The 22,660-nt window shown below is 50.6% G+C and overlaps 1 protein-coding gene across 8 annotated transcripts in view; it reads right to left on the bottom strand.

Moving 5' to 3' along the window:
* The window catches only part of TGFB2 (transforming growth factor beta 2), a 131,137-nt gene that overhangs the window by 101,158 nt on the left and 7,319 nt on the right, over positions 1-22,660 (bottom strand). For 4 of the 8 annotated variants that reach the window (XM_084978906.1, XM_084978909.1, XM_021064298.2 and 1 more), the window contains 1 exon segment: positions 13,248-13,331. In XM_084978906.1, the coding sequence (XP_084835032.1) occupies positions 13,248-13,331 (84 nt within the window). 8 annotated transcript variants of the gene reach the window in all.

Raw genomic sequence — 22,660 nt, 5'->3', positions numbered from 1 at the left:
AGAAAGTGAAAGTCTTCACCAAGAACCGGGAAAGGAATGAATGAATAAAAACGTGTATCCACTCCCTACCCCACGCAAGGTCTTCTCATGTGGTAATTTCTTTAAAAACATTTTTGGCTGTGTCTGTGGTATGCAGAAGTTCCCAGGCCAGGGACGGAACCCATGCCATAGCAGGGACCCAAGCCACAGCAGTGGCACACCAGGTGCTTAAGCCTCTAAGCCACCAAGGGACTCCTAATTTCTTTCTTTCTTTTTTTTTTTTTTTAAGTATGAAGAATCATATTTTAAAAAATGAATTCTCATTTTATTTTATTTATTTTTTTGTCTTTTTAGGGCTGCACCCTTAGCATATGGATGCTCCCAGGCTAGGGGTTGAACTGGAGCTGCAGCTGCCGGCCTACACCACAGACACAGCCACGCCAGATCTGAGCCGCATCTGCAACCTACACCACAGCCCACAGCAATGCCAGATCCTTAACCCACTGAGTGAGGCCAGGGATCGAACCCCTATCCTCCCGGATATTACGTCAGGTTCTTTACCTGCTGAGCCACAGAGGGAGCTCCAGCAAGCCCCCCGTTTATAAGCATCCTTTTCTCTCTCTTAAGCTCTCCCCAGTGAAATTTCCTGTGCTGTATTTCCTATGATATCACAGACACTTAATAGTGTGACACTTCAGAGTCATCTTTGGCTCATGTGTGAGTCACTTTCTTGGCTTATCAACAGAGGCTGGGATCAAAAAAAAAAAAAAAAAAAAAAAAAACACCAAAGGTTGACATCCTCGCAAAGCTGAAAGGACCACCGTCTGTTATAACAAAGCAAGAGAAACAGAGAGGCCCATTATATGAACCCGTCTGTCTAGACAGATGACTAAACAGGGGTCCCTCCAGGGTTAGACTTGAATTTCCTCTGCTCAGCCTGTTAGATATTTAGCAATAAAAAAAAAAAAAATGCTGAAAGGCTGTAGTAGTAATCCAAGCCCTCCTACACGACCCAGAGAGTAGTTTAAGAGTCATTCTGGTGCAGCCTGCATATGTTAAAGTTTCAAGCAGAAATGAGATCAAGACAAGAAGAGTCCTCAGAATCCTTGTGCTGTCTGGCTGAGCGAACACAGGCAGCGACTGTCCCTTTGGAATGCCAGGGACAGTGGGTCCAGCTCGCAGAGGGAGCAGAGGCTAATCCAGGAGTCCCCGTGGCAAGAAGGCATCAAAGTCGGGCTGGACTTCCACCTGGGCTGGCAAGGAGCTTCTCTCCTGCTCTTCCTGGGCCCTGGGATCCTTCCTCACTTAAAACCTAGAAAATGCTACTGAGAGTGAAGAAAAAAGAACCAACCATATCCCTTCATCAAGGCTGAGATAAGCAGAGGTGGGTGATAACGAGACTTTTTTATCCCTTTTAACACTGCTCTGCTTGGTGTACAAAAAGTTCCCGCAGGTGAAAATTAGGAGCAGACTAACAGACCAAGCAGCCTCATGGAGAAGCACAAAAGACCAGTGGACTCAGCCCCTGCTCGTTTCTTAAAAAGTGCTACCACTATGCAAGGTGCAATGTCTATTATGGTCCATCTTTGCAAAATTCATTCACTCCCTCATTTAACAAGTATTTACTGGGCGCCTCCATCTGCAATGTTCTTTGACGTGTATGGTGGACAGATAGGTCGGCCAAGAAGTGGAGACAGAATTTCTAGGGCCATTCTGATCTTGTAATAGGCATTAAAGGATTAATGCAATAGTTTGAGTAAGAACTCGGATATACTTGCCTGCAAAAAAAAAAAAAAAAAAAAAAAAAAAAAAAGAAGAAAGTTGTTCCTATCCAGGGGGCAGAATGAAAACCACCAGGATTTTACATCGCACATGCCAGTGATGACCCAGTGTGGACAAGTGAGTCACCTTAGGTTGCACCATACTTCGTCCAGGTTCATGTAAGACACTATTCCTATTCCTCAAACAGGGAACAGAGAGAACAGAGATGAGCTAATTCGGAAGCCGCTGCCTAATTCCAAACCAGTAAAGCCCTGGGGATCTGCTGCCTGCCTTGAATTTCCATAGATTTTTAGGAGAGCATCACTGGACTTAAAAGAAATAAAGAGGAGTTCCCCTTGTGGCTCAACAATAATGAACCCGACTAGCATCCATGAGGATGCGGGTTCCATCCCTGGCCTTGCTCAGTGGGTTAAGGATCCTGTGTTGCCGTGAGCTGTGGAGCTGTTGTGTAGGTTGCAGATGTGGCTCGGATCCCACCTTGCTGTGGCTGTGGTGTGGGCCGGCAGCGGCAGCTCTGATTCCGCCCCTAGCCTGGGAACTTCCATATGTGGTGGGTGCGGCCCTAAAAAGAAAGAATAGAAAAAAAGAAAGATATCCAAACATACCTTTTCCCCTTTTTCAGAAAAGAAGGACCTCCTTAAAACACAGTTACGTATTATTTTCACCCGGTGAATTCTCCTTTTCCGACACCTCAACTCGTCTCCCCAGATCGTCTTGTTTCTATTTCAGTTTATCATCTTAGGGGAGTGGCTGGAGCCAGAGAGACCAAGTTCGAGTTCTGGCTCTGCCCCTTGTCTGTTATGCGACTGTAGGAAAATGACCTGAAGTCTGTAAGCCTCAGTTCCCTGATCTGTACAAGGCAGAGTGACAAGTGCGTTCATCCGACAGGGCCGAGAGAAAGATGAGCACAGTGCTGACACAAGCATTCAAGAGCTGACAGCGACTGGTCTCATTATTATTCATCTTATTTTTACTAAGAACGGAATCCACCTACCCTCTTCATCTAGCAACACCCCTGCCCAGATATACATATTTTCTTTTCTGATTTTTTATTTTTTTTTTTTTAGCTGCACTTGTGACATATGGAAGTTCCCGGGCCAGGGATCAAATCTGAGCCACAACAACCACTATGGAAAACAGCATGGAGGTACCTCCGAAAACTAAATAGAGAACCACCATATGACCCAGCAATCCCACTCCTGGGCATGTATCCAGATAAAACTTTCACTGAAAAAGATACATGCGCCCATATGTTCGCGGCAGCACACTTCACAATAGCCAAGATGTGGAAACAACGGAAATGTCCATCAACAGATGAATGGAGTAAGAAGACCTGGTATATACACACAGTGGAATACTACTCGGCCATCAAAAAGAATGAAATTAATGCCATTTACAGCAACATGGATGGAACGAGAGACTCTCATACCAAGTGAAGTGAGTCAGAAAGACAAGTACCATAGGATATCACTTATATCTGGAATCTAATATATGGCACAAATGAACCTTTCACAGGAAAAAAATGTCAGGGACACGGAGAACAGACTCGTGGTTGCCAAGGGGGAGGGGGGGGGAGTGGGATGGACTGGGAGTTTGGGATTAATAGATGCCAACTATTGCCTTTGGAGTGAACAAGCAATGAGATCCAGCACAGGGAACTCTATCTAGTCACTTGTGATGGCAGGATAATGTGAGGAAAAGAATATGTGTGTGTATGTATGACTGGGTCACTTTGCTGTCCAGTAGAAAGTGACAGAACACTGTCAATCAACTATAAGGGAATAAACATCTCTAAAAAAAAAAAAAATCTGAGCCACAGCTGCAACCTATGCCACAGCTGCTGCAACACCAGGTCCTTAACCTACTGCGCTGAGCTGGGAATTGAACCCATGCTACCACAGAGACAACGCCAGATCCTTAACTTGGTGCACCACAGCAGGAACTCCTATGCCTTTTCTTCATGCAGAAACTCGTTCATATTCTAACACAGATAGCCAGACCAAAAACAAAACAAAAACAAAACAAACAAACAAACAAAAACCCATAGTAGCAAAAGCTACATAAACCCCCAAAACAGAGATTCTCAAATCTGGCTGCACATTCGAATCCCCTGGGGAGCTTTTTGAAACCAAAGCTGCCAGGTCCCATCCTAGAACAGCTGAATCCGAATTTCTGGAGGTGGACCCCAGCCTGAAGGTGTGTGAAATCTCTCCCAGGGGATTCTCATCACGGTGAGTGGCGAGTCTCAGCGCCAGAGCTTCTGAGGAGAACACAGCCCTGGGGTCGGTGGTTTCTAGAAGGGCCGTGGAACCGGCGTGCCTGTGGGTGAGCTGGTTGTGGTGCTCCCCCTGCTTAGTTGTTACTCTCTCGCTAAGGGTCACACTCGAGTAAACCATCCCTGAAGCCACAGTGGCTGCGGTTCCGCAGGGAGCTCCCCTCCTGCTCCCCTGAATTCGCACAAGCATCGAGGTAAGTGGCAGCCTTGAGAAAACAAGCAGCGCCGACAGGAAAATAGAGAAGCAACCCCTGCTGCGGAGGCGAACACATACGAGTCAGCTCCACTTCAGAGCAGAGATCCCATCCAACGGGAGATTAGAAAAATATGGTCTGACCGTTTAGATTTCACAAGGATCCAAAACCAATTTAGAGTCCAGTCGGCGAACAAAGTTCACATTCAGCAAAACAGCTCCAGCAGTTGCATCATACACATAACAGGGCAATTCAGAAATACAGATGTCCAGCCATGTGCAAAACAATGCTTTCATTTTTTTTTTTTTTCCCTGCTCTTTCCCACCGCTGACCCCAACAGCAGGATGCAGAAGCTCAGCATCTGCTGCTGCTAAGAACAGGCTGCAGAGATGATGCTGAACTTGGGAGCAGGGAGGTACCCAGCATGCTCCGAGCCGGTCAGAGCAGAAGCGTGGCTGCCCCGGGTTGACAGCCCGCACGCAGGAGATGCCCCAGGCCGGGTGGGGTCATTCTCCGGTTTTCTCACTGGACTCCGCAGGAAGGACCCCGAGTCTAAGCCAGCTACCTGATGGGTCCTTGTCAGAAGATGAAGGTTCAGGTTAAACAGAGTTCTAGGGAGCCACAGGACACATGATGTTTAAACCCCTACACTGGCATGGAACTCACACAGGAGCGCTAAGAAATAGGAAAGTCAAGGTCTCTTTAGCAAACAGGGAAGCATCTATAGATGTATAGTTTTGTGGAAACTTAGCCTGGATCCTGGCTGCGAAGAGCCTTTACCAGACACGGCCAGGCATGTCAGGACCGTGGTGGCAACCTGAGCCCCTAGGGCTACAGGAGGTGACTACATGTTTTGGAGGTAAGCCTGAGCTTCCCTGGCACACAAATATTTCATGTAACACGTCAGGACTCGCTTCTGAAACCTAGCTCAACCAACTGTGCCTCTGACACCAAAGAGACACCTCTGTTGGGGGGACAGGTCATCTATAAAAACGGAGGACAACACCGACGTGTCATATAAAGCCAAGCTAACTATTCAGTAAACGGCCATCATAAAGTGCCTCAAAATTCCTCAGATAGAGCAACGGGGTGAACCCGATCACGCTATACCCACAACATAAGAAGTTTTTTGTTTGGTTGGTTGGTTTTGCTTTTTAGGGCCGCACCTGCGGCGTATGGAGGTTCCGGGGCTAGGAGTGAATTGGAGCGACAGCTGCCAGCCTGCGCCACAGCCACAGCCACAGACGATCTGAGCCACATCTGCCACCTACACCACCGCTCATGGCAATGGCCCAGCTCAAGGCAACGCTGGGTCCCCGACCCACGGAGCGAGGCCAGGGATCGAACCCGCAACCTCATGGTTGCTAGTCAGATTCCTTTCCGCGGCACCACCATGGGAACTCCAACATAGGAAGTTATCCAGATGGATGAAGTCTCCCTCTTTTCCGCACACTCCTCCACCTGCACTGTGGCAGACTGACCGTATCATCTGTTCCAAAGGTGGTCTCTGTCCTTCTCCCTGGGCCTGCCGTCCCATGGACCCATTCTTGTGCCCCCTCCTGTCCTAGGAAATCGGGCTTGGCCGATGGACTGCCAGTGGGCAGCACGGCCCCCTCCCCTGAGGTCCAGGCAGGAGGTCAACATGCCCAGGTTAGACCTGCTCCCTCAGCCTTGGGCCCACAGTGACGCAGTCAAGCCACAGATCCAGAGAAGGGAGCAGGAGCTTGGTCTTGATGCTGCTCCCTGGAGGTGAAGAAAAAAGCTCTAGTGACCTTGAGCTTGTATGATAAGGCCATTCTCCTGAGTCCCGTTCTCCCACAGCACATCATGGAGCAATAACTGTCTATGCCACCATGTCTTCTGAATGTACCAACCCGAATGACAAACCCTTGATCTCATGACCTTGCCCTGCTCTCAAGCCTCAGAATTTCAAAGTGAGTCTCCTGTCGGAACGCACCCATTTTTTTCTTTCTTTCTTTTTTTTCCTAGGGCCGCGCCCGAGGCATATGGAGGTTCCCAGGGTAGGGGCTGAATTGGACCTATAGCCACCAGCCTATGCCACAGCGACAGCAACTTGGGACCCGAGCTGCATCCGCAACCTACACCACAGCTCACGGCAACGCTGGATTCTTAACCCACTGAGCAGCGCCAGGGATTGAATCTGCATCCTCATGGATCCTAGTCAGATAGGCTTCTGCTGAGCCACAGCGGGAACTCTCCCACCCACATTTTGCAAAGACTGCGTACACTAAGTGCTCCAGCTGTTTCATGATTATCAAGATGGGAGTCAGGCGAGCGCACAGAGGAAGAACGTGCCACGAAAGGGCAAATCTTCTCCTTCCAGAAAACAGAAGCCGTTTCCTACTGCTCCTGGGTGACTGCCAAACTACCATCTCCAAAGTCATCTTTTTAAGCAGCGAATACCACCTCCTCCACGAAGCCCTCCGTGACCTCTCTAAAGCAGGTTCAGCAACGCCTCTGACCCCTCAGACCCTAACTTATCATCAACCCTGTGGCCTCAGTTTCTCAGCTTTGGTCAATTGGTCTGGTCTGCCTGACCTCCTCCTCACTGAGCTGGAGACTCCTCAAGACACGACTCTGCTCCATTCCTCCATCCACCTGCAGACCTCAGCTAGCACCTGGCACACGGTAGAGTCAATAGACACCTCCTGTCCAGATGGATCAACGAATCAGGGCTTTGCATCCCAGTGTAAAGTCTTGCTGTTCAAAACTGAAAAGTTAGAAAGCAAACTCTCGTCCAACAGAAATGCTTTTTGTCTGATAAGAGACACAGTTTTCCAAATTCCCTGGCTTATGACCTCATTCCACAGTTTAGGCAAAGACTCTAGGCACAGCTGGACAGATCCAAAGATTCTTCCGAGCCCCAGGCTCCACATCACACAGGGAGAGGCAGACTGTCCTTCTCCCAGGCCAGCCGCGGTGCCCTGAGTTTAATGCCTAGGGTCCCTGGCCACTGAATGGAGGGTAGCCGTGACGAGGAGCCACAGCAAGCACGACCCCAACAGCTGCCGTTCCACCCTTGTCAGCACAAGACGGGAGAGCCAAGAGGTTATGCTCCTCCACGCAACGGTGCACAGAGAGCTTCTTCCCAGAAAGGAAGGGGGTGGATGCCAATAGCTCCAAAGAATTCACTGAAAACGATCGAGAAAAAGCCCAAACATCTTCTACACGCAGAACCCACCTGCAGCCTCCCCGCAAACCCATCTGCCAGCGAAAGAGCCCGTACAGGGCACAGGGCTGCTGGAAATTCTTGGTGCAGTTTCAGCTGGGAATGCAGCCGCCAGGAGCCTTTCCAACGCATGACAAAGACAGACTCCTGGGACTTCCTGTTCCCGCCTCGGTCCCCTGTGCTCCATTCTCAATGCCACGGCCTGGTTAAAACCACCCATCTCCTCATTTTATTCAAGGAAAAGCCACAGGCTTTCCGAGGGCCTCCCAGGCGCTACCTGACTGTCGTTCTCCCTCTGAGCTCAGCTCCTAGGATGCTTTTGTGAATCCTTGAGCAGCGCGGGCCAGAAATGCTCCCTCTGCCAGAAATGCTCTTCGTCACGTGGTCCCAGGCTGTCCTCTGACCTCCTTCAACTCTCTGCTTAAATGTCACCCTCTTAACCAGCCCTTCCACACCCAGCCCACTTAAAATGGCAACTCATGGTCATGGATAAGCAATGAGGTCCTGCTGTACAGCACTGGGAACTCGATCCAGTCTCTCAGGATAGACCACGATGGAAGATGATACAAGAAGGGGAGTGTGTGTGTGTGTGTGTGTGTGTGTGTGTGTGTGTGACTGGGGCGCTTTGCTGTCCAGCAGAAATTGGCACAATACTGTAAATCGGCTCTACACGAATAAAAAAACATGCTACTCACGTTTCCATCCCCCAATGCCGCCCTTCTTTTCTCCCCTACAACACTGATCAAATGTGAGCATTTTTTACATCCAGTGTGTAGCTTTTTTCTCCAAAAGGTGGAGCTCCCTAGGGGCAAAGTTTCCTGCTGTTTGATTCACTGATGGCACCACGAGTGGTCTAGACGGACGCCTGCTCCAGAGCAGCCCCCGAGCACCGAGCACCGTGGAGTCGGCGAGTGTATCATCAGCAGGGCTCGTCCTCACTTTGCCGTCCTCCCATGATCCCCGTGTGCTTTTGGCATTTCCCTTAAAGCCGGATCTACATTTGCGGTGAATGTAGAGCCCTTTCAGTGGGAGGCGGGTGGGAGGTAGAATGAATACCACCAGTCATTCTTTCCGCATTTTCAATAGTAAATGCTTTCGTCCCCCCATCGATTAAATCTGCCAAGTGAGAAGAGGTCTCGTCACATCAGTCTTTTAAACTCGGTGTTTTCTAGTGGCTACTAAGCCTGAGGAGTACGATCCTAGGGTGGTTACAGAGCAACCACTGGAGGTGGTTCCCCTCTTTCTCTGGTGTTAGTTGACTGTTACATTTGCCCTTCGCCACCCTGCCAACAAGCTGGTTCTCAAACTGGCAGAAATAACTGGGAACCACTTTGGGCACAGGGCAATCTCCGGGCAAGTTTATTCTAAAAAATTGGGTTGTTTTGTTTTGTTGTATTTAGTGATACAGACCATGTAGGAGAACAGGTTGTTTCTGCAGTTCGATGGTCAAAACCCCTCCAGAGGTTGGACTCAAAACACCGATGGTTCCAAAAAACCTCCACATATCAGGAAGTCCAGCGTGGCACAGAGAAAATACCAAGTGATTAATTATTAAGTTTTCTTTCTAATATCTGGGTCAGATTTTCACCTGCTCTCTCGTACCTTCGCTGGAGAAAAACACTATCTGGAAAGAGCACGCTGCAGTGCCTTGGAGCTGCGTCTGGCTGAGACTGTAGCATTTACATCCCCCTGTTGGCCAGACCCTAACCCCATGGAATGTCTCAGAACAGGGTTCAGGCCATGAAGAGGTCAGCAGTGCTTCGACCAATCACCACCTCGGTGAATTCCGTGTTATACACCGACACAGACATGGTCAGTTACATGGCGCTCACACATCATACATTCATTTTGAAACACCCCTTCGGAGCCACAGCTGCGTGTTCTCACCCCCACGTGCAACCTGCAGACCAGCAGCCACACCCCGCCCCCGTGGGAGCATTCACCTGCTCGCACGCTCACGTGGCGGATGGTGAGCAGGGCATATGCAGGGCAGACATCTGATCTACCGGAAGATCTATAAGCATCTGGGGACACAGCAAACGCAGGGTGAGAACTCAGCCATGCTGTGGATTCAGGGTCTCACCCTGGAGGGACCACGGGATCAGACGATGGCCCTGCTGGATCCAAATCCTTCCTGCTGAAGGACTTTGAGTAAACAGATGGGCAGAAGGGGACATCCGAGCCTCAGCCTAGTGAGGTCAGATTCACCTGCGCTACCTCTTAAAGGCTCAGACTCTTTGGTGCCCCTCACCCACCCCCACCCCAGTGATTCTGCCTCTGCAGGTATGAGAAAGGCTGGAAATCTGCTTTCTGTGACCCTTTGGGACATACACATGCAGGCCATCCTTTGAGAAGCCCATGTTTAAATCTGTTTTGTTTTTAGGGCCGCACCTGTGGCATATGGAGGTTTCTGGGCTGGGGTCAAATTGGAGCTGCAGCTGCAGCCTACACCACAGCCATGGCAACACCTGATCTGAGCCACATCAGCAATCTACACTGCAGCTTCCAGTAACACTGGATCCTTAACCCACAGAAGGAGGCCAGAGATCGAACCTGTATCCTCCCGGACACTAGTTGTGTTCTTAACCCTCTGAGCCAGAACGGGAACTCCCAATCTTTACATTTTAATCAAGCTCATTGAAAGCATCACACTCAGTAAATACTCACAAAACAAACAAACGAAGCTGAGGTCACCTTCGTGACTTTTAACCCATTTCCTTCAGAGCTTCTTTCCCGCTGCCCTTCTGGATTCTTACAGCTTAGATGACATCTGGACTCTCACACCCAACCTGCCCCTGACCTCCATCTGGGGGGACAGCGAACGGAAAGGAAGAGAAATGACGCTGCAGCCACGTGGGCTGCGAGGAGCAGGGACCCTTTCTTCCTCCAGGGGACTTTACATCTAGCGTTGGCGCTGCCAGTCCCAGCATCAGTGTCAGGACACGCCGTGATCACTCCAGCCAAGGTGGAGACGGAGCGAGGAAAGCCAGAGGCGCCACGGGCCCCGCGCACTCGCTGCGGCCGCTCCTGACATCTCCCTGGAGTGGAGAGGCGGTTCACGCAAGGTGACAGGGACGGCCCTGGAGCTGCTTGGCACAGGCCGGCCTCCACTTAACGAGTGTTCAGAATCACACTCAGCATGGAGAAATTTCACCCTGACCCTGGATGTCTGCCCCCTGGCACCCGCTCACTTACATTTTTACTCAATTACTATTTCTAAGAACAGAGACCAAAAAAAAAAAAAAAAAGAAAGAAAGAAAAGAAAAAAATTGCAGAGCCCCACTGCTCAGCAGTCTTGCCTGGAAGGTCTGGAAGGGTCGGCGGGGTTTTCTCCCAGGCGGGAAGCTGGGTGGGGCGCGAGAGCCTCCCACCGTCCGGGAAGCCGTGCACGCCTGGCTCCTCTTCCTCACCCTCCCGGGCCCTCCTGGTTTTCCCAGGCTCGGGAGGAGCAGGGTGGGTTCCCAGTGTTTTCTCACCAAAGAAAGAGGGAAACGCACAGCCATTCAACGACCGGCAGTAACCCCAAGTGGGAAGGCGTGTCGGGGGGCCCAGAGCTGGGGGAGGCCGCCCTCCCCGCCCACCGGCTTGCGAGGATGAAAGAGGAAAGGGAAATTGATCCGCCGTGTAGGAAGATTATCCAAGAGGATGCGAAAATGCGTGGGGCGGGAATCCGAAGGGAAAGCAAAAAGAAGACCAACCAAAAGAAAAAAGAAAAAAGGTTGGGGTCCCCATGGTGGAGGGTGTGGGGACCAGGCCTGAAGTCAGACTTGGGCACTGGCCCCTCTCAGGGCTCGAGGGCCAAGGCCAAGGCCAAGGCCGTTAGCGCTCCCAGCCCACCGTCTCCTGAGAAGCGGGGTGCTGCTCCTGGCCCTGCCCCGGCGCCCAGGGGGGAAGTTTAGGATGACGAGGCTTAAGCACCAGGGCCGTGGGGGCTAGTCAACAAGGGCTCTCCTTCTCTCATCCCCTGCCCTCGTCTTTTCCAAAAGGCTGGTGAGGAAAAAAAACAAAAAACAAATCACACAATTAACTCCTTGCTTTAGACAGTGAAATACAACAGAAATGTAGAGCTGGAAACCTAACTATAATCCCTCTCACAAAAGGGAGCTTTAAAAGCACAGATTAGATGCTCCACTCTTTGTTGTTGGGTTTTTTTTTTTTTTCTTTTTTTTGGTCTGTTTGTCTTTTTTAGGGCCACACCCACAGCACATGGAGGTTCCCAGGCCAGGGGTAGAATCAGAGCTGTAGCTACTGGCCTACGCCACAGCCACAGCCACACCAGATCCGAGCCGTGTCTGCGACCTACACCACAGCTCACGGCAATGCCGGATCCTTAACCCACTGAGCGAGGCCAGGGATTGAACCCACATCCTTATGGATGCCAGTTGGGTTCACTAACCACTGAGCTATGATGGGAACGCCCAGCGTTTCACTCTTTTTATTCCCCTGGTGGCTTCTAGTCATTCCGAGGCTTTCTGTACTATCTGTACTATAGTAAATGTATATTCTCAATAGAATCAGGTTTTCTTTTCTTTTTTTGATATCTTGATTTTATTTATTTTATTTTTTTGTCTTTTTAGGGCTGCACCAAGGTGTATGGAGGTTCCCAAGCTAGGGTTCCAATCGGAGCTGCAGCTGCCAGCCTACACCGCCGCTCACGAGAATGAGAGGCCAGGGATGGAACCCGAGTCCTTAGGGATACGAAGTAGGGTTCACTACCACTGAGCCACAACCACAACTCCTTTTTTGGGGGGTGGGGAGAAGCCCAGTCTAGGCCACTGTACACCGTCAATAAGCTATTTCATTTCCTGATTCCTTGATTCCTGAGAAGCAAGGTGAGGCATGGTAAAGGCACGGGAGGAGAGCCCAGGACATTAGACAGCTACTGGGTGACAGAATAAACACATGTCTTTTGTCCTTAATTGGCCTTATTCGGGCCTCCCCCGATCGTGAGAACCGGGAACACGCACTCTTCCTCAGGGGCTCCAAAATGCAGCGTCCACCACCACCAGTGACAGTCCCAGCCTCATGGCCTCTGCAAGGATCAGGGAACAAGCTGCACCAGAGGCCTCGCGTGTCAGGATCACCCAAGACCTGTTCTCTGCTGCGGTCTCACTGCCCAGCATCCAATAAAACATGGGCCTCCATAAAGGTTGGCAGAAATGAGTGAGGTTCCAAATTAGGAAGGGTGAGACCTCCGGCTTGGGTAGCTCTGAGGAGCCTGCACCTGTTCGGAGGGCCAGGGCGAAGCAGCATGAGCACGTGGTAAGCTCCCAGGGCCAAGCCCCCGGGCGCCTTGACCGTGACACCCCCATCGCTCATGCAGCCCACGAACAGCAAGATGCAGGGCACAGATCACAGCAACGGCAGACGTGTCCCATAGGCCTCCCGCCACAACCTCAAAGGAGAGAACATCCAGTTCCAGCAATGGCTCTGTGCCGGAAACAGGAACATAGATTCAAGTAAGATACCCCCCCAAAAGGACCCTTGGCATTCTGACTAGGTTGTTCCACCCTCCAGAAAGCACCCTCTCGGGGGGCCGAGAGGTCCACGTGTCAAATGACCCTGGAACCCCTGGGGTGCACCCCCCAAATGCCCACACCCCCTCCTTCCCCCACACCGCAGTCACGTCAGCGTTGGGCTCCCAGGCCTTCATGAGGGTTTCTCATCTAAACTCTGACTACAAAACCGGGGGCCCCTGTGGGACGGCGCAGCGACAAGGCTGCCCTCGGGGAGTCTGTCTAGCCTCTGCCAAGGTCCCCCCAGCAGACAAACACTCACGATGGACTGGCTACGTCAAATGAGGTATAAAGCAGACGAGTGTACTCACCAAGGTACCCACAGAGCACCTGGGACTGTCTGGAGCACAAGCTGCCCACTGAGCCAGAGGGTGTTGTAACAACTGGGCAGACAGCTAGGAGTTTTAAAAAGCACAGTCATTAGCTATTTGACCGAGGCGAGGCCTCGTACAGAGCTATACAAAGATGCAACGTCGAAGAGGGTCTCGCTACATGTACTTATGGCTCCCCGGAAACGGAAGGTCCCCACGACTCAGGGCCAGGGGACCGGCAGGCAGGGTCTAGGGGGATGTGGATTCTCGCCCCGGATTTTTTTCTTATCCCTTCACCAGCAGTCAGGCTTGTGAATTCAGTGTTCCCTCGAACACGTTCTAGGGTGAAGACAACCATGTACAATTTACATACCAAAATGGGGAGTTCCCAGGGGGGCTCAGAGGTAATGAATCTGACTAGGAGCCATGGGGTTGCGGGTTTGATCCCTGGCCTCACTCAGTGGGTAAAGGATTCAGCGCTGCCATGAGCTGTGGTGGAGGTCACAGACGTGGCTCGGATCCTGCTGTGGCTGTGGCTGTGGTGTAGGCTGGCAGGTGCAGCTCCGATTCGACCCCTAGCCTGGGAATATCCATATGCCATGGGTGCAGCCCTAAAACGACGAAAAGAAAAAAAAACCAAAATGGTGAAATAAATACTTGACCTATATTAAAGGTGAATAGGAAAGGCCTTAACCTTTTTCACAAAAGAGAGCCTCCCTATTAAGAAGAAAACTCTGTTTTTTGTTTGGTTCGCCTCAAGTTTAGTTTTCTTAAAATCACCTGTTATCATTTCTCAGCTACCCATGAAAACTCAAAAATCCCAGTGTATATGGGCTCGAGGTGGGTGAAAAACCTAGGGTTCCTTGGAATGGATTAAACCTATCTTCCGTGATAGTTACGGCATCCTGAAGTTTTGAACTTTGCTTCCTTTAAAGGAATGGCACAGAGAACGCTACCCGATATTCTGGGATCATCTGTGTGGGAAAAGAATCTCAAAGAGAATGGATGTGTGTCCATGCAGAACTGGGTCACTTTGCTGCACAGCAGACCTGATAATTCCATCACACTTTAAAAAATGAAAAACAAATAAATAAAAAAAGTAACAGCAGCCCCTGCACCTTGTCTGTTGCCCATCATATTCTTATAAAAGAAGCTACACCAAAAAAGACCTTCGGTTGCAAAGAAAACATTGCTGGGTGTTCCAAGGCTATCCTCTCTGCGGTAGGGTCCGTAAACACTGGACACCACCCCCCCACCCCCGTCGCTGGTTCCCTCGGGATCCCGAGACAAGTGTTTTGCTTTTACCCAAGCCTCTGTCTCTATAAACGAAACTCTCATCATGCTCCCTGGGGGTTTTTGGAAGGGTGACACAAGATATTTAAAAGAAGCTGACACATAAAAGTGATCAAGGAACCCTGTACGATTGGTGACCTAACTCACTTGCTAGATGAATCCCTGATGGCCTTCTGAGGCTGCATGAATAGCTTTCTTTCCCAGCTCCTGACACCCCATCAAGATCCATGCACTGTCCATTCATCTAGGGCGTGTCTTTGAAGAATGGCCCCTTTTCACACTGGACAGGAAAACTTCCTTGGACAAAGACCAAGGCCTTCTGGATCCAACCCCTACCCACCCCTACCCTCCTTTTTTTTTTGCAGAGGCAGATTTGTACCTTCATCTCCCAATTTGAAAACACATAAGGAAGACCTTCCAGGCCCTGAAGCTCACCATCTCCGACACTCAGCCCACTAACAAGCCCCCAGGGATGCGGACGCACCACACCTGCCAGTCAGCACCCTCTTGAACCGAGATGCTAGGATCTGCATGGCCTCAGTGGCCCGGAAGACGACGGCCCAACACCCAGGTCTTGGGAAGTCGCAGCTACCAAGCTGCCACCACATGCTGTGACCAGTAGACATCTGCTCACACGTGTTCTGCCCACCAAGCAACCATGTTGTTTATTTTGAGAGCCCTCGCCCCGGCCTCGCAGACAGAAAATTCTCTCACATCCCTCGTCCGCAAAGACAGGAAGCTCCAGATGGGGTATAAACAGTCTGTCCAAGGGGCTCAGTCCAATCCGACCTCTACAAAGAGATGCTGGAACGTCGCTGAAATCAAGATCTCCAGGAACAGACCCCGAGACAGGCAGAGACAGGGTGTCGCCTTGGCTGGCCGTAGTTTCTCTTCCAGCCATGGCCCTGTGCACTGCTTGGGGGGATTTTATTCCTTTTCCTGGGAAACAGCTCCTTCTTCAGGCCAGTGGATGCCGTGGTGCTAAAGAGGGATGATTTTCCTAACAGGATCCAGACCCTGGATCACCCCAGGTCACCCAGGTCGACGACGCCTGTGTGGCAACAAGGCAAGCCAACCACTGTCATCTGTCATGTCCAACCCGCGGTGCTCAGGTGGCGTCTTTGGTTTACTTTCCTTCTGCTATAACGTTACAGGATTAAAATCCCTGCGTTCCTCCCTCTGCCCCCTTTTTGGGTTCATTTGGGTTTTGTTTGTTTGCTTTGTTTGTTTTTAAGCAGGGCCAAGGGACCGGGTGCTCTGAGGCTGATCCAGCACCTCAGAAGTTTAAGACCATGATTTAAAAAAAAAATAGAAGTTAAGCCCGTGAGTTGGATGGAGATAGAAGTGATATTATGAGTGATGCGTTAAGCCAAAGAAAGTAACTGTTAGTTTAAAAATCAGGTTTCAACCAGCTGTGTGTTCAAAGTCACACTCCGGTGTGGATAAACGCTCTCCCATCAGTGGGGTTTGGGGTATGTGCGCAATGCTTTTGAAAACGTGAAACCCTATGAAACATCTGAGCCCTTAATGGTCATAGAAGAACAATCATTTTTTGGATGTACTTGGGCGCCCGCTCGTTGATAACAGGGGATGATGGCTCACAAAAGTCCTAAGACAGAAACGGTCCTGGAATTAAAATTTTGCTTGGGTCATTGACAAAATAGCTCCGAGACGCCGAAGCTCATTTTACAAGTGCTGAGACTCATCTCTGCCTGGGGTGACACAGCTAAGACAGAAAGCGACAAAGCCAAAAGACACAGCGTTTCCCGAGTGTGTGTCTAAACTCTCTGCTTGAAAGTCACCTGGCCAGCTCCGCAAAGATGCGGGTTTTCAGGTGCTCACCTTAAAAGTGCTCAATGATGATCTGGACAGAGGGGAGGCGGCAACGGCTCGGGGTCTGCAGAGAGCATTGTAGGTGATTCTTTTGGGAAAATTCAAGAACCACTGGTTCTTGGATTTATAACTTCATAACTCAGAGGTTAGAGAGGCCTTTTCCAAATGTTCATCAGACCTCAGAACAACCCGACCAGGTGGATCAAGGCAGAACTACCTTCTCATAAGGGCTGCCTGTTCTGAGTAAGCAGTGGTCCTCTGGTATGTAACAGCATCCCTTCTCTGAGATGGAGAGAAAGCCATTCTCGCTGCAACGATAGCTTAGAAGGAATGAAATGTAACGAAAAATGCTCCAGTGAACCCCACATCAAATCGGTCCCTGCCTCAACCCCTTCTCAGCAGCACCCTCCCCCCGCCCCGCCCCGCCCCGGCCCCCCGCCAAGGTCTCTCTTCTGATTACAGCTTTTCTGTTAAGTGGGCACTGTCACTCCCTCCCGGCACCAGACTATAGCCAGTTTCTCCTCCAAGAATCCCCAGCAAGCGTTACTGGGAAAGGGCAAACGGCTGATCCCCCACGTATAAAAACTCGGGGGTCAGCTGGGCTCAAGACCCTCCTTCTAGAATCCGGGTCTGACTGCCAAAGAATTAACAAAATTATATCTGACCCTGGACACATCATTTCATTCTTGATGGTCATGTTTTCTGACAGTGGAATTCTTCTGAAATATATCCTTCTCCCTGGCCAACCGGCAGCTACCATCTCATCCCACAGAGGAGACACAAGCACAAGCAGAGGAGGTGACACAGTGGCTGTGCGGGGCTGGGCTTACAGGTCTGACCAGGGACACCCCCCCCCCCCCCGGACCTCACTTACCAGCCTGAGGCTGGATGCTACCAGAAAGTCCAAATCAATGACCAAGTTATGCATCAGATCAAAATGACGAGTCAACAGCCAACCCTAAGGTCAAGGGTACGAACCACTGCCCTAGAACCGGGCGCAACAGCCTTGATTCATCTTGCGTTCTGCCCGGCTGCTTGCAGGTGAGCGCGCCTACCCCTGCTTCCCTCTCCTTAACGTCCAGAGCCCTGGATGTGGAAACACGGCCCCACACCAGGCCCTGCCAGACCTTCGAGGTACCATTCCTCTACAAAAGCATCCATCTTCTGCTCAGTCCTCAGTGTGTGATTTTTTTTTTTTCTCTCTCCTAAGGTAGAATCACAATACGTCATCCACTTTTTTTTGGGGGGGGATGGCCTTTCTCAGCCAGAATCTTAATTATAAGAGTTCATTTTAAAGCAAGAAGAAACAGCCCCGATGTTTCTTAATGTATGCTCATTAAGTTGTCAAAGCAAAAGTGAAAATGAGATGAAGTCCATGGATAAGGAAATAAATGACCCAGTAAGAATATGGCCTGCGCTGTGAGGGAGGGACTGGGGGGTCTGGGATGGCACATGCACGCGGAGGCAGGTGGAGTGACTGGCCAAGGGGGACCTGCTGCTTAGCACAGAGAACTCTACCCGATATTCTGCGATCCTCTGTGTGCGAAAAGAATCTGAAAGAGAATGAATGTGTGTCCATGTAGAACTGAATCCCTCTGCTATACAACAGAAACGATGCCAACCTTGTAACTCAACTATCCGCCACTAAGACTTTTTGAAAAAAAGAAAAAAAACCAAGAATAACACCCCCCCATGGAAGGACTGGCACGGTTACCGCGACATATGATCTAGAAGGAATAATCCTGATGAGTTGGGTCTAAGAAGTGTTGAGTTACCAATCCTGAGACAACGCCAAAGCTGAAAAATTAGGTTATATTTTCCAGCAAATTCCCAGGAAGGGGCAAGACTATATTTCAGCGCTCTTCAAATGCATTAAAACCAAACCAAACCAAACACTGCCTTCCCTTTCAGATGTGCTTCCTCAGAGATCAGCAAAGACCAGTGGACCTGGGACTGGTTCAGTATCTTTCTCAAAACCAAACTCTGCGTTCTCGTTTACGGGACGAAGTGACAAATAAGCACTCTGACCACAGCCTGAAGTTATGAATGAGCAGCGATGTGTGAACTCGCTTGTCAGGGCAGATGTGGTGCGTGTGTCAGCGTGGTGTGGGTTGGACAGAGGAGGGCAGATGAACAGAGCCAGAGGCCAAGTCACAACAGTTTTCTTCTTTCCTTCCTTGAGACGGCAGAGACGCGCCAGCACTTCCCATTTCCGGAAACAAACAGTATCTCCCCCCAAAAAGCAGCCTCGCTCTCCAGGAGCTGCCCCCGACTCTCCTTCTGGAAACACCGCGTCTCGTCTTCGGGAAGGTCCTGCTCCCTAAATACCAACACGGAGGCAGCCGGCAAGGCCGGAGGTAGAGCAACCCTCTCTCTGCGGACAGAGACATGTGAGCAGGCCAGGAGGAGCGCCAGCAGCTGCCGGGGGGAGGCTGGAAATGCATCTGAACTATTTTCAGAAGGTCTGGGCTTTGCAACATCCAGAAAGCATTTTCCATGTGCTTGAAGTTCCCCAAGTTGTTGTGATTAAAGCAACATCTAAGCCCCGCATTTCTGACTTATCAGGCAGAACCAAATCCAAGGGCTCAGTTTTGAGAATGAAGGGATGGGGCTGGTCCCCAAAGAATAGCTTTCTGGGCACCGCGAGGCTTTCCCTTCCTCCAACAGATGCTACATCCAGGCAGCTCAATTCCTCTCAGACAGCCGGGCTTTCTCACACCAAGGAAGGGGTTTAACTCGGTCCCAGGCAGACCGCATTTTGCCCTGTTAAAGGGATTCTGTCCTCTGAGATCACCTCCTAAGGTTTCAATTCCTCCTCAAACCCTTTGTAGTGGCTCCCCCACCACCCTCTTCCCTTCCTCCCATCTGTCCTCCCCACAAAGGCATGTTGTTGCTAAGTCTGTGCTTAAATGAATGGCCCATCAGCTAAGAAAGGGCCAGGGCAGGTGCCGAGTCCTGGAAGTAACATGAGGGCTCCCCAGGTCTAATGCAGCTCCCTGCCCTGGCTCAGCCTGGATCTCACCCAGGAGATGAGCGACCAGGGACCCAGGAGGAGGGCTCGACCCAGCCCAGAAGCATGGGACCCAGAGGCCCCTCCTGCATGGCAGCCTTTTACAAATAACATTCTTCCCGCCTTCCCCCCCCCCCCCCCCCCCCGCCGCTTTGCTGGACTTCAGCCTTTCTGGCCCAGAAAGATAAAAAGGTGAGTGCTATGCAACTCATTCATATATTTAGAGAGATCAGTTAAAATAATTCAAACATGTTCCCCTAAAAATGGATATGCCCTTTGAAAAAGATGTTAAAAAAAAAAAATCAAGACTGGACACTAAGGCACTGAGCAGGCACAGCAAGAAACTCTGGCTGGAGGAATACAGGAGGCGGACCTCCTGCTTCTGGTGCTACATATTACCAGGTAGAGGCTCTTGTTTGTTCAACAAGGAGAGTCGGGGGGCAGCTCCCGGAGGGCAAGGTTGCTTTTCTGGCCCTGGGAACTTCTGCAGGAATCGAACCCGCGCTGCAGTATCGACCCAAGCCACAGCAGTGACAGTGACAATGCCGGATCCTTAGCTGGCTGAGCCACATGGAACTTAGAGCCTCTTAAAGTTTTCTGAGGGCAGATAACACGCCCCCACTTGCTCCTTTTCAGTGTGCTCCCAGGACACAAGTCTGCCAGGCGCACATGCACTGCCTGTCCTCCGTTCCACAAATATGTGTGCAGAATGTGATTTCACACGTTTTCCATATTTTAGTACCTCTATAATACCAATGCTCTCTTATCATCAGTCGCAGGTTACACTCGATGGGCAATGATATTCCTTTCCTAGTCGCATATAACATAGAGGGGCCTCACAAAATCAGCGGTGTTTGAGAATTCATTGAGGAGCTGCCGCCCTGCAAAGCGAGCCTATTTAAGTGCCAGAAGCAGCTGCACGAGGCGTCTCTTTGCACACGTCATCATCAGGCCTTTACAGCCCTAGGGGGGAGGTATTATCTTCTTCACTCTTACAAGAAATTAGGATTAGCTTCAGAGAAGGGGCTTCAACCCAGCCATAAAGCCAGTGATGGCAGAGCCAAGATCGGAATTCAGCAGTGAGCAACTGACGAGGCGGTTTTAATAACCTGCACCGAGAGAGCCAAGCTGCTAACTCAAACAAGACCACGTTTTAACAACTGCCACAGGCCTGGCGCAGGACTTCTTATCTTTGAAGCTGCCTCTTCCCTTTCAGCCTGAGAGTCCGCCGGTGCAGTTCCCTTTTATTTGTCCTCCTCCTTGTACCATTTGGGTCTGCCTGACTCTCCAGTCTGTGCTCCCTGGTCAACACCACCCTGTCTTCCCCAATAAATGAATCTGTGGCAGGAGACAAGACGAAGCCCCAAGCCATCGAATGCATCAAGAATTCTGCAAAGAAAACAGGGGCAGTGCAAGATCTAGGCCAGGAGACTGGGTGAATCACAATTTTTCGATCAACCAAGTGCAGAGATAAAAGTGGAACGTGTCAGAAACCCAGGCTTGTATGAAAAGCTTCAAAAGTATATGTCCTTCGGGAGGAAGAGAAGGCAGAGCTTCCAGGAATGTGAGTCCTGCCAGAAGACAACGGTCCCCCAAATCCTTCATGGATGTGTCCAGTCATCTTGCCGGAGGGCAAGGAAAGTCAGGCTCTCCATTCCCCGGTCTTTATTTAGGGCCACTATTATCTGCGGTACCCCAAAGTCTGACTTTTGGTAAGAGATCACTGAGGGCAATAGCTCTGTCCACGACCTTGAAGGTCCCGGGGAACACGGAAGGACCGGCTAGCTTCCCTTGTAAAATTAAATAAGTGCACCCATGTGAAATATTTCATATGCGCCCCAAGAGGCTTAGCTTCATCATCATCATCAGCGCCCTTCTTTTCACGCTTATCCGCAAAACCGGAAACAGGAAGTGGATGGTTCTGGGAAGGCTCCTGCTGCCTGCAGCCCTGGGGCAGGATCCATCAGGCACATTTTCCCTGAGGACACCGGGGATCCCCGTCTCTCCACATCTCCTGGTCCTAACGCTCTGAATTCAGATCCTCCTTCTTTCTGGTGATTCCACCTTATTCTCTAAAGGGAAACGCTCATTCCTGTATTAAGCACTGATTGAGCAAAACAGTTCGCTGTAAAAGGACACCGAGTAAGTCAGACGGGGTTCCTGTTCGGAGGCGGTTCGCCAACCAATGAAGAAGACAGGTCAGGACACAGCGAAAGAAAAGAGGTTGAGCTAGAGATGAGTATCACTATTGTGAGCGTGCAGAGGAAGAGCTAATTAAACGGGACGAGGAAAACGACAGAAGGGTTCACCAGGGAACGCAGCCCTGACTAAACCTGGAAGGACGTTGAAAGGTGTTAAAAGATGGATCGCCAAGTGGAAGGCACGACATAAACAGAGGCCTGGAGGAATGGAAATAAATGCTCCCTTTGGGTCCAGACAAAGGGGGTGATCTGGCTGGAGCACAGTTTTCATGGGGCGGATTTGGGAGGGGGCGCCAAGCAAGGGGGAGGGGCCGTCGAGCAAAGAGGAGGGGCCAGACCCTGTAAGGTCTTGCTTGGATCTGATCTACAGTATCCGAATCGTACTGAAAAAGCCTACATTCTCAAGGCCGTCCTGCATGAGGACTAGACCGTGCTCAGCATGGTGGATCACCAGCCCCGCGGAGTCTCTGTCCCCAGAGAGGCAAAGGTCAGGCAAGGACCAATGGGAGTGAGCCAGGGAAACAGATCCACTGCGGGAGGCTGGTGGGAGCATCACTTCCCATCACATTCGAAGGGCTCTAAAATATCTTTTTATGTATGTATTGCTTTTTAGGCAGCAGTGCCACATAGGGAAGTTCCTGGGCTAGGGGTCAAATCTGAGCGGCAGCTGCCGGCCTACACCACAGCTCACAGCCACGCCGGATCCTTAACCTGCTGAGCGAGGGCAGGGATCGAACCCACATCCTCCGGGATGTTAGTCGGGTTCATTACTGCTGAGCCACAACAGGATCTCCCTAAAATACCTCTTTGTACTATCTCATGCATAATAGGTGGCACACTACAGCCGTTGTCAGTGATCCTTCTCTCTTAGTGGTGCATGAAATAAGAGTGCACCCTAAAAATCAACGGTGCACCAAACACCACAGCTGCCACACAAAAAAAGCCTACTAGGTGCCAGAAGCAGAGGGTGGGGCTTCTTGACACAGGTCCTGGTCAGTCCTTTGCAACCCTAGGAAGCCAGCATCTCCATCATTACAAGAGAAGAAATGCAGGCGTGGTTCAGCGAAGTTCACCAC

This window comes from Sus scrofa, chromosome 10 (assembly GCF_054392235.1).
Source record: "Sus scrofa isolate SSC_HxYL_T2T_F1_AM1 chromosome 10, Sscrofa_HxYL_maternal_Yorkshire_Landrace_v2.0, whole genome shotgun sequence".
In the NCBI taxonomy this organism is placed as follows: Eukaryota; Metazoa; Chordata; class Mammalia; order Artiodactyla; family Suidae; genus Sus; species Sus scrofa.
Note: the sequence above shows the minus strand (reverse complement) of the source record. Positions and strands in the feature narration are given on the sequence as shown.